The sequence below is a fragment of the Pistacia vera genome, unplaced genomic scaffold, assembly GCF_008641045.1.
Source record: "Pistacia vera cultivar Batoury unplaced genomic scaffold, PisVer_v2 Contig433, whole genome shotgun sequence".
NCBI classification, from domain to species: Eukaryota; Viridiplantae; Streptophyta; class Magnoliopsida; order Sapindales; family Anacardiaceae; genus Pistacia; species Pistacia vera.
Window position 1 is genome coordinate 497,300 of NW_022196261.1, and position 11,565 is coordinate 508,864.

The 11,565-nt window shown below is 34.4% G+C and overlaps 1 protein-coding gene across 2 annotated transcripts; it reads right to left on the reverse strand.

The window, feature by feature from the left end:
* Positions 1-5,934: 5,934 nt before the first annotated feature.
* Positions 5,935-11,356, reverse strand: LOC116143850 (serine carboxypeptidase-like 17). Of its 2 annotated transcripts, none has more exons than XM_031429298.1 (14): positions 11,183-11,356; positions 10,953-11,098; positions 10,752-10,828; positions 10,534-10,656; positions 8,212-8,314; positions 8,071-8,108; positions 7,865-7,966; positions 7,657-7,743; positions 7,409-7,570; positions 7,029-7,100; positions 6,826-6,944; positions 6,405-6,505; positions 6,243-6,297; positions 5,935-6,159 (listed from the first exon to the last, which is right to left on the reverse strand). In XM_031429298.1, the coding sequence occupies exons 1-13, from the start codon at positions 11,329-11,331 to the stop codon at positions 6,278-6,280; spliced, it is 1,299 nt and encodes a 432-aa protein (XP_031285158.1). In that variant the 5' UTR covers positions 11,332-11,356; the 3' UTR covers positions 5,935-6,159; positions 6,243-6,277. The 2 variants fall into 2 exon arrangements, with proteins under 2 accessions (XP_031285158.1, XP_031285157.1); XM_031429297.1 differs by having other exon boundaries at positions 5,937-6,159; positions 6,392-6,505; positions 11,183-11,355.
* Between the last annotated feature and the right edge of the window lie 209 nt (positions 11,357-11,565).

Sequence of the window (11,565 nt, forward strand, 5' to 3'; positions counted from 1 at the left end):
GAGCCAGAGCTCTATGCTCGGCCTTAGTTGATGAAAGAGCAATAACCTTTTTGTTTCTAGAGCCATTGAATTAGGTTGGTCCCTATAGACACAGCATCCACTGGTTGACCTCCTGTCTTCCATGTTCTGTCCCAACCGCATCAGCATAGCATTCTATAGTTAAAGTGCTTGCTGCCTTAAAATGCAGTCCATAATTCAAGGTACCTTTAATGTATCTCAGAATTCTCTTACACGCTTGCCATTGAGATCTGTGGGAGCTTGCAAAAACTGACTTAGTTTGTTAACTAGAAAACTAATATCAGGCCGTGTAAGTGTCAAATATACAGGGCACCTACTGTACTCCTGTACAAACTTGGATTAGAAAACAACTCAACTCAGTGGAATAAACTTGGTTCCTACTGCCATTGGAGTTGTACATGCATGACAATCCATCATTTTTGTTTTAGACAGCATCAACAGCATATCCTCTGTTTCAGATGAATTCCAGCAGTACTTCGTAATGCTTCCAGTCCCAAAAAATATGACAAGACCAAGGGTTTTAAGGGAAAATTCAGCATTTAAATCTTCCATAGTGAGTAATGAAGGAGTTATTTGACCCGGTATAAGGATCATCTACATACACAAGCACATAGGTTAGATGAAAATTCTGTTTGAAACACAATAAATGCTATCAGAAACTGAATTCTGAAACCCTTTGCTCAGGAGAGCGTTTTCAGCTTGTCAAACCATGCTCTTGGAGCTTGCTTGAGTCCATAGAGCTTTATGCAATTTTTATACAAGGTTGACTTAATAGGATCCTCAAAACCAAAAGGTTGTTGCATGTAGACTTCTTCATTCAAGGTTCCATTTAGAAACGCATTGTTGACATCCACTTGTTGAATGTCCCACCCTTTAGTAACGGCTAAGGTGAGTATTATTCTAATAGTGGAGGCTTAACTACTGGACTAAAGGTTTCAAAATAATCAGCCCAAGAGTTTGTTGAAAACCCTTGGAACAAGTTGAGCTTTGTATTTTTGGAGGAGACCCTCAGAATAAACTGTGTTCGAAATACCCATTGTTTCCTACAACATTTTTATCTGAAGGAGCAGGAACTAAAGTCCAGGTTTCATTTTTAAACAGGGCATCAAACTCACTCTTCATTGCAGTTTCCACTCAGGACTGTTCAGTGCTTCAAGGACAGTGTGAGGTTCAGGTATTACTACACTGGTTGCTGAACTAATACCTTCAGAATGACATGCAGTTTTTGAAATTACAGAGTGATCAGACTGAGAACAATGGCTAGAATTTGTGACAAGGCAGCATAGAAATCAGTGACTGTAGTGGTATTAAGGCTGCGAATTTTCAGAACTAGAACCTGAAACTGCAGTAGTTGGTAAGGTTTCACAGTAACCAGAAGCGCTGTTTTGGATCGAGTTAACTGGGATGTGTGTTTGTAGCTACAGTCTTGTCAGTATGCAATTTTGCAGGAACCTTGGAGTTGTGAGTCAACCTCAAGTGAGCATATGGGAAAGGAAAAAAAGGATGGTACAGTAGGGAGAGTAGAGACTGATGTAATTGGGAGGAAGCAGATTTGGTAAAATTATGGTTTGATTCATCATTGGAGAGATCTGTTTGAGGTGTTGGGAGGATGATAATGTATTCGTGGGGAGAAATAGTTTGTGGAGGGCCAGACCTATGTGGATTGCAGAATTAATGTCCCTTGTTGTGCCATTTTTGAACTGTTTGTCAGAAATAGTTACTGCAGAGGGATCCTTCAGTGTGCATTTGTATCCAAACTGTTAGGAGCAAGTAGCGTATGGAAAAGAGATATAGGCAGGATATTTGTCAAGAAGAGTTGTAGGATCATTGGGTGTTGTTGAGAATTGAGGTAACATTTAATCTAAAAGGAAACTTGTTTATTAAATTGACACTAGGAGTGATAACGATTTTTCCATCCGGTTTTAGACATTTGTAACCTTTATGGAAGACTATATCCTACAAAGACACACTTAGTTGAGTGAAACTGAACTTATGACGATTAAAGACTCTAAGAAAAGGAAAGCAAGAAACCAAAACCTTCAGGTTTTCATAGACCAGAGCTTTATTAAACAATTTTTCGTATGGAGATATATATCTAAAACTGGAGTAGGCAATCTATTAATCAAGAAAACAGCAGTTTCAAAAGACAACCACCAAAATTGAAGAGGCATAGATGCATGTGCAAGTAATGTAAGTCCTGTTTCAACTATATGTCGATGTTTTCTTTCACAACGCCATTTTGTGATGAACATGAGAGTCGAGTGTCTAAAATGAATTCCAACTCTGTAAGATAAGAATGAAGTGCAAAATTCTCCACCTTGATCAGAATGAAGGCATTTTAACTTAGTATTAAACTGTCTTTCAGCCAAATGATAAAACTTAATAAAAATGGACTTAACCTCAGCTTTAGTTCTAAGTGGAAATAACCAAGTATATCTACTTAATCATCTAAAAAACTGGATATAATACCTAAATCCTTCAGACGATGTTAAGGGTGCAGGACCCCAAACATCACTATGGACAATTTCCAAGGGAGCTGAAGCTTTAGTATGTGAGGTAGAAAACTAATATTATGCATTTTTCCCAGTTGACATGCATCACAAAAAGAAGTAAAATTGCTATCATAATCAGATTTGACTTTTGCAAATTCAGTATTTGGGCAGTGAAGACAGAATTTATGCATAACACTAAAATGAGGATGTCCTAACCTTCTATGCCATGTTAAATGATGCTGAATATTTTTGTTGGTAGTAAAATGAGAGCAGAATCAGCACAACAGTTTCAGCAATATTGGTTGACTTAGAAGTAGAAATATCAGTAATCACATCAGTCACACCAGAAGTATAAGTTGAATATAGGTAAGACAACACAAGAACTTTCAGAATAGTCCCTTTTATTTATAGGTAACATAGTACTTTGTGCAGGAAACATGTTATTAGAATGATCAAAAGAGGTAAGAGTAACATTTGGACTAGAATTAACAACAGTCTGAGTACTACAACTATCCTGACTACCAACTGTGAACCATTATTGACAATGTTTTTACAGTGAAAACTATAAACTATTGAGTCAGGATGAGGAAAAGCAGATGATAAAGTGGAGGCAGATTTTGAATGGGAGATGGACTGGGGAATATGCAGCTGATACAGTCCACCTTTAAGATCCCCTTGCAGTAACGTTGCTTTGGTTAACTGATCCTTGACACACACAACAATCAGCATTAAACTCATAATCACATATTGTCCTAGGGACCTAGAAATATAAGCAGGTTTTGGTTATTTTAGGAACACACAAGATATTTTTAAGGTATAGGCATTAGAATGAAACAAGCTAGGCAAAGATGTGTTACCAGTATGAGTGATATTCAGGTGCTCACCATTTCCCACTTGAAGTTGACTCACACCACCATATTCCTTGCTAAGTTGTAGCTGACTGAGATCTGAAGCTACATGATCAGTGGCTCCAGAATCCATGTACCAGGGGGGATCAGTAGAAGTGAATTGAGTGGCATAACAGGCTGAGAATTATGACTGGTAAAGTAGAAACAACAGCCATAAAAGCTTGATTGTGACCTGGATTAGCAGACTGTTGGCTAGGTGGTCCAAAAACAGAAGCTGGAGGGAATTGTGCGATACATGGACTTGTTCTTGTGAGTGACCACTGTATCAGTATAAAAACAGTGTGACCAGGATGAGGGCTATACTATTATGATCAGTGGAAACAATTGCTTTGAAGCAAAGGTTGAAGTAGGTGAGTACTGGACAGTGTTTGGATTCATAGGTGATACTGGACAGTGTTGGATTGTTGTTTGTGTTGTGTGGTTGATAGGAGAGAGAATTAGGAAACTGTGGATGTCAGATAGATAATTCTGGTGCATATACCATTATACGCAGAGTTGAATCTGTGGTAGCACTGAGCAGCTGAGTGACCTGCTTTGTTACAGACTTGGCAGATTAGTCTATTTCTGTTATAAACACGGCCTTGCCTTTCATACTGAACAAAACCAAGTCCTTTAGGATTAAAATTGGAAGTGTGGTTATAGGGAAAATGGCTAGTAGATAAGTGGTTTGATGGCAGTGGATATGTTTGTTGGATGTGAGGATTCCCTAAGGAGTTTAGAGATGGAATAGAATTAGAGTTCCCAGTAGCAACTCCATGATTTCTGTCACTGGTCAGTCCAGAGTGTCCACTTCCACCTCCAATATTATTTATAGTTGCAATGTGAGCTGAACATTATATAGATCAACTGAATTGAACTTGTCTAACCTAACTTCATATTTTTGAAGCAAAAATTGTGCTTCCTGAAGCGTTATTGAGTCTATTTTCGATTCAAGCCTAGATGTAAGATTTACCACCACAGGATCATATTCAGGCCCTAATCCATCCAGAACGTACTGTAACAAGTCATCATCAGATATAATCATACCGATGCTGATAAACTTTCACTAATTTTTTCATCTTTTTGACATATTCAAAAATGCTCAAATTGTTCTTTTGATTGTCTGTAACGATTCTTAAGATGTATGCCCTAGCCTTGAATCTGTAACAAATTCATGCTCTAGGACTCTCCAAAATCAGTCGAAAACTACATTGACACTGTACCAACATACTTTCTGATATTGAAGCTAACAGCCAACTAACCAGAAACTTATCGGTTCTCTTCCACATAATGTAACTCGGATAATTTGTCACTTAAACTGAATTATTTAACCCATAGTTAACTGATCATCTGAACCCTAAGTTCTCCACTCAGTTGACTCAACTCATTATCAACATTCATATCAGACAAAATTAAGGGAGAAGGACATGGAACTTTACCGAGCAAGTGGTCCTCGAGCTCATGCGATCCTACAGCAAAAAGAACTTGCGAGCTCCAAAATCTGTAATTATCTCGAGTAAGTTTTGGATTTATCACTGGTAGACTTGAAGCAACCGAAGACGATGATCGACTTAACACTTCCTTCAGCATTTCCTCAAGGCTGTTAGGCAGAGGATTTGAGCTTAAATCAGGATTTTTAGCCATCGACGTTAGTCAAGGCTCTGATACCATGTGAATCTTGATAAGAATCGAAGAAAATTTAGGTAAATTGAAGAGAAGATTTGTTGATTCAATAATAGTGTAAACAGCAACAGTTTCTCAGCTCAGTTTACTCTTTTTATAAGTGAAAGAGAAAGAGTGAGTTGAGGTTTACAATCACGTTTAAACTGAAGCAGGTGTAGTTAAAACTACATTGTTTCTGTATAATTTCACACAGGCCCTCACACGTTTGACAATTATCAAACAACACCCAGTTTGTACTACATTCTAACACATAGCAAGCCGTCGGCCACCATCGCTAATGGTGAAATGACGATCAAACATAAGGGGAGGTAGATTAGGTGCTGGGGAGTCCAAATAGGTAGTTGGAGAGCCCAAACTTTGTTGGAAAGTGAGCGAAATCTGGTGAAGAAGTTGAATGGAAGGTGGAGATGAAGTTATGGTGGCTAATCTACATTGGGGAAGGGCAAACGGTGCCACAAAATGGAGGAAACACCATTGGAAGCCGAATGACGTCGGCAGTGGGGGAGATGAAGTGTCACTACAGCGTGGAGTAGATGAAGAGGACGGCTGGTGATGGGGGAAGGCGAAGGGTCACCGGCCGGCGGCCAAATGAGGTAAGGGTTGGTGTGGTGAGGATCGGCGTCGTCTATGATCGTAGGTGGTTGGGGGTATTTTGTTAAATTTTAAACTTTTATTGTGAGGTATTTTAGCTAAATTCTCAATTGTAAGGGGTTAAAAATTAATCCAAATAATAATAATAATAATAAATACTAAAAAAAAAGGATAATTTAGTAAAAAGTTTATCTCGGAATTCTTTTATTCCTCCCAATCAAATATATTAATTATTTATATTTATCAATTTATTCCAATCTAACCAAACACATTTAATATAACATTCTTAATAATCTTCAAGGTAATCTATCTTCTCATTAATATAATATTCCTAATAATACAATATTCTCTTAATGACATGCCCCATATAGTCGTTGATGTTGATGTATAGGATGAAACATAGCTCAGAGAGGGTATAAGGCTAACCACCTGCTGATCATGGCTAAACATTCTTTAGGCTTATACTCTGGAGCAGTATGGCCCCCTCCCTACACGAAAAAAATACAGAATTAATTATCTCCTCAATTAATTAACTGATTCAGAAAAATATATTCGAAAAAAAATTTCTTGCCTTCACTGTGGCATATGTCAAACTATAAATGCTTTCTATGTAGCGCATCCAGTATCTACAAAGGAACCATAACATAAATTCATTAAGTGTATGTCTAAAGCTGATTAATTAATGATAAATTCTTATATGAAAATTATTAGTTAACCAACCCTGCAACTTGACCTTCAACAGACCATGGTTGCCAACCGCTGTCAATTGTCAAATTTAGTGATTTGATCCATGTTTCTGTTCCCACGTATGGAATTACCATGTCAACATCCCCGCTGCGTGTCAAGATATATAAGAAAGTTTTAGCTCTACTGATAACAAAACATGAAAGGCTAAACATAATAAGGGAGAAACGTTAATCTCATAAAAAGACTCGTATAACTTGTAATGTGAAAACCTAAACATTGTATAACATAAACTCCTAAAATAAGAATTTACAACTTATAAATTATGAAGTTTTTATTAAAATATACTGATATCTATTTCTATATTTATATAAATCCTTATATTTCTGCAATTGTTTGATATTTCTTCATTTATATATGTTCACGAATACAACAAAACATAAAAAAAGGTAGAAAATTTATCCAATTACCTGTAAATTAGAACTCGATAACCTCTCTTGGTTAGGTTTCGATGATAATTAAGACTACTTTTTATATCTTCTATGTAAGATAAACTTTTATTGCATCTTGCCCAATCCTTTATTGTTCCCTGCTCATCATTTTTTATTAATTTATTTCATTAGCAAAATTATTTTAAAAATCTTGGATGCTACTCATCTCAGAGACGACATACCTCTCGAACTCCTAGAGCTCTCTGAACAGTTTTATCATTTGCCCATTCGTATGAGTAATAGTAGTTATAAACCTATAACCATAAAAAAAGCATAAAATTATGTGCATTTTTGGGGGGTACTTACACTTTCATCCTTAAGGTTTGAAGCATTAACATTGACCTCTAATGTTATGAGATATGAACAATTTAGTCCAATCAGGTGAGACTTTTTACTAAAAGTAAAAAGTCTCACCTGATTGGACTAAATTGTTCATATCCCATAATACTGGAGGTTAAAAAATATATTCTAAACCTTAAGGATGAAAGTACAAGATAACCCGCAATTTTTGTGTCTAGCTTTTGTAGTTCAAATTGTAGTAAGTCATAAATAATTCAATTACCCGACACCAGGGAGTTGGAGGTCGAGTTGGCGAAAGGAGAAAATCAGAAAAATCTTGTTCCATGAAGATGGAGCGATGGCAATTCAATAGCTTTGGTTTTGGTGATGCATAAATACTACAATCAGGTTCCAATATGTTGGCCGAATATAAATTTTGAGTGCACTGCAAATTCAATCGGTACGTTCAGTCTTGCTAATTAATTATACGAGTTTATTAAAAGATAATAATAAAAGTGTTGCTCTACTCACAGTTGTGACATTTTGAAGATCAGCTTTACATAAACCATTGCTTGGATCTACATTAACGTACTCGCCCTTACAATTTATTTTGGCTGACTGAAAATGAAAAAAGAAAAGCATTGCCAAATAACAGGTTGTATTTATGACAATAAAACTAATACAAAATAATTAATAATGTGTTAATGTAAAAAGAAACATATATGTTTGGAGAATTCACCTCGTAGATTTCATGGGTGATTAGTGCCTTTAGATAAGAGAACTGAATTCTTGAATTTATGTCTTTGTTTTCATCTGTATCTGGGTTGCCAAGTACATATCCCTGTGAGTGATAGTACTTGTTAGTAGATAAGACTGAAGGAATCCAGGCACTGATATTAGTTACATGTAAATGAAGTTAATTTATTTAATTGATTTTCGATATACTTTGAGATTCAATATTGGTTCGATCCCGGCATCAAGACCTATAAAAAGAAGGAAAAAATAAAATAAAATAAGAGAGACAGATAGACACTTTGCTGAGAATAAAAGCTGAAACCAATTAGGGGAAAAAAATGCATAAGTTACCTTCAGATATTTCCTGAACAATGATTGGAACAATTATGCCCGAGTAAGAATCTCCAACAATGTAGAGTTGATTCTTGAGGAATTTGGGATGAGCCATAAGCCACTGCAAACAACTCAATAATAGAAATTTGATATAAATTGTAAACAGTACATCTAGCCTACTGACCATATTTAGTGAATAAAAAAGCGTGACTTTATGAATCATGTTCTTATACTCTTATAAACATATATGTTTGATATGTACGTTGTGTCGAAGTGATGTTTTTAGTGGAGTTGAGAGGAAAAGAAAATTATTGAACTCGGTTTTCATTACTTGAAATTGCACATCAGCCGAGTTTATATACGTAGTTAGCTTTGTACAGCTGTAGTGCCGACTCAGCTAAATGACTACTTCACACAAATTGCAAAGAAAAGCTTTCCACCAATAAGAAAATGGCATAGCAGCTTGTGCGAGAAGGGTTAGTCCTACTTCAACTATGTTTCTATGCTTTCTCTCTATTGCCCTATTCTGCTGATGTATGTATGAACATGAATATTTTATAGCACTTCCCTAATGCTCAAGATAAGAAACAAGACTTGAATACTTGCTGCCATGATCTGTCTGTAATGCCTCGATATTACTATCAAACTGTGTTTTAACAAGTTGACGTAATTTCTCAAAAACAGTCTTCTGATAAGAAGATATCCATGCTATTAATATAATAATAATAATAAAAGAACATAAATGTTCTAGATAAATTAATGTTATTAATATATCAATTTTATTAATTGAAATACATAATAGTTATGTGATTGATTAATTTATATGGGTAATTACTTGTTGAACTAGTCCAGTCTCTAAGGAAAATGATTATTTAAGACGTCTAGATAAAAAAAAAACTATTTCATCAATTAAAGTTTGTAATATAAAAGCCAAATAAGAATGCTTACTTGATTAATAAGTTTTTTATTAGAAAAATATAAATTTGAAATTCATTTGTAATTAATATATTCTTACACACACACACACACAAAAATAAAAAAAAAAAAATAAAAAAAAAACACGCATAAAGAACTTGAAAAAAATATAAATTATTATCATCAGTTGACATTCTAACCATTGTTTTAAAACCTGACACGCTGTGAGACCTGGCAAGATGATCGAGTCACAGGTCGATCGGTCAAACCGGTTGGACCGATTGATTGGATCTATAGCTTCAGCAATAAAAGTATTTTTAAAAAATTATAATTAGTCCTTAAATTTTAGTATATTATAAAAATATCCCTAAAAATTTATAAATTAGTCTCTAAAATTTAATTTATTTTGAAAATACCCTATTAGTCCCTAAAGTTTTGAAATATTGCAAAAAGACCCCTAAAATTGCAAAGTAGCCCCTAAAACCAAATAAGAATTTTTACTTGATTAATAAGATTTTAATTAGAAAAATATAAATTTGAAATTCATTTGTAATCAAGAAGTTTAGCAAGTAACCTATTTATGAGATAGGCTGTCGTATGAAAAGCATGCCACCAATAAGAAAGTGGCGTAGCAGGCTGTGCAAAAAGAGTTAGTCCTACTTCAACTATGTTTCTATGCTTTCTATCTACTGCTCCATTCTGTTGATGTATCTATGGACATGAATATCTTATAAAAATACCATAATGCTCAAGATAGGAAATAAGACTTGAATAGTCCTTGCCATGATCATTCTGCAATACCTTGATATTACTAGGAAACTGTGTTTTAAGAAGTTGATGAAATTTCTTAAAAATAATCTTCACTTCTTATAAGAAAATATCCGTGTTATTAATATTAATAATTATAAAAGAACATAAATGTTCTTGATAAATTAATTTTATTAATATCTCAATTTTAATTAATTAAAGTACATAATAATTATGTGATTGATTAATTTATGTGGATAATTGCTTGTTCAAATAGTCCAGTCTCTAGGGAAAACGATTATTTAAGACAACTAGATAACATCAATTAGAGTTTAGAATGTAAAAACCAAATAAGAATTTTTACTTGATTAATAAGATTTTAATTAGAAAAATATAAATTTGAAATTCATTTGTAATTAATCTATTCTTAAAAAGAAAAATGCATAAAGAACTTGAAAAGAATATAAACTATTCTCAGCAATCGATATTCTAACCATTGAAAGTTGTTCTACAAAAGTAGTTTCAAATATAAAATCAATGAAATTAATATTGATTATTCTTTGAATTTAAAAACTTTTTCTATGTTTCGATACACTGAAAGTCAATCCTGACCCTATATTTAATTTTCAATTTTGATATGCTATTATTAATCAGATATATATAACAAATTTAGCTCACCTTTCTTAGAAAAGAATAGGTTAATGCTGCTGAAAGTGTATCGGTCATGTTATATCCTTGCCAACTTTTGGCATATGAGAATCCAGTGCCAACGGGTGCATCTAAAAATATTATGTTGGCAACCTGAATATATACAATAAGATCGATGATCAAAAGAGTTTTATTTATCAATTTAATAAAAATATATAGAGGTAGAAGCGAATTAATTAATCATCCACCTTTGTCCACGAATATGGATTCAACACAAATGTTGGTAAGTTCTCCCCGGATTTTTTGTAGTCAAACGACAATGGACCTAGAATGAAAAATTTTTAAATAAGAAAAGCCAAATTTCCAATTCCAATAAGGAAATCGCTTTGCAATATGTTTAAAGAGTCAACCATATAATAAATGACGCGACTATAAGAAAAATTAAATACCAATTTCATAGACAAGGCCAGAAAAGCCAGAACAACCAGGGCCTCCGGTGAGCCAAAGCAAAAGAGGGTCATCTTCAGGACTCCTTTCGGATTCAATGAAGTAATAGAATAACTGCTCGTTATCCCAATCGCCCACTCCAATATAACTTTCAATTCAAAACACGAGTAAGTTCTTTGCATATTCATCATATCAGATTAATAATGAAAAATATAAAGAAATTATAACTCACCCAGTTTCGAGTTTGAATGGAAGATTACCAGGAAAGCCTGGCAGTGTTTTAATGATTGAGTATGAGTCTGAAGCTACCAGGTCAGTGACAACCAGAAGCAGAAGAAGAAGAAGAATTACATGCGTTGTCATGTTTATCAGAAAGCTCATAGAATGGCTGAATTAAAGATACTACTTAAATACCACTCATCTCTTATAATTCTCAATTAATTAAATTAAATTAAAATCACTCTCATTCATACCAATCTCATTCAATCGGTTTCAATTTGTCATCTAATGAGAAGTAGAAAAAGAGCCAATTAATTGCGAAAGAGATATAATTTGGATTTTGGACAGTCTCGGGGCGGCGCCCCTCAGTAGGTAGCTCTTGCCATTCAAAACTAC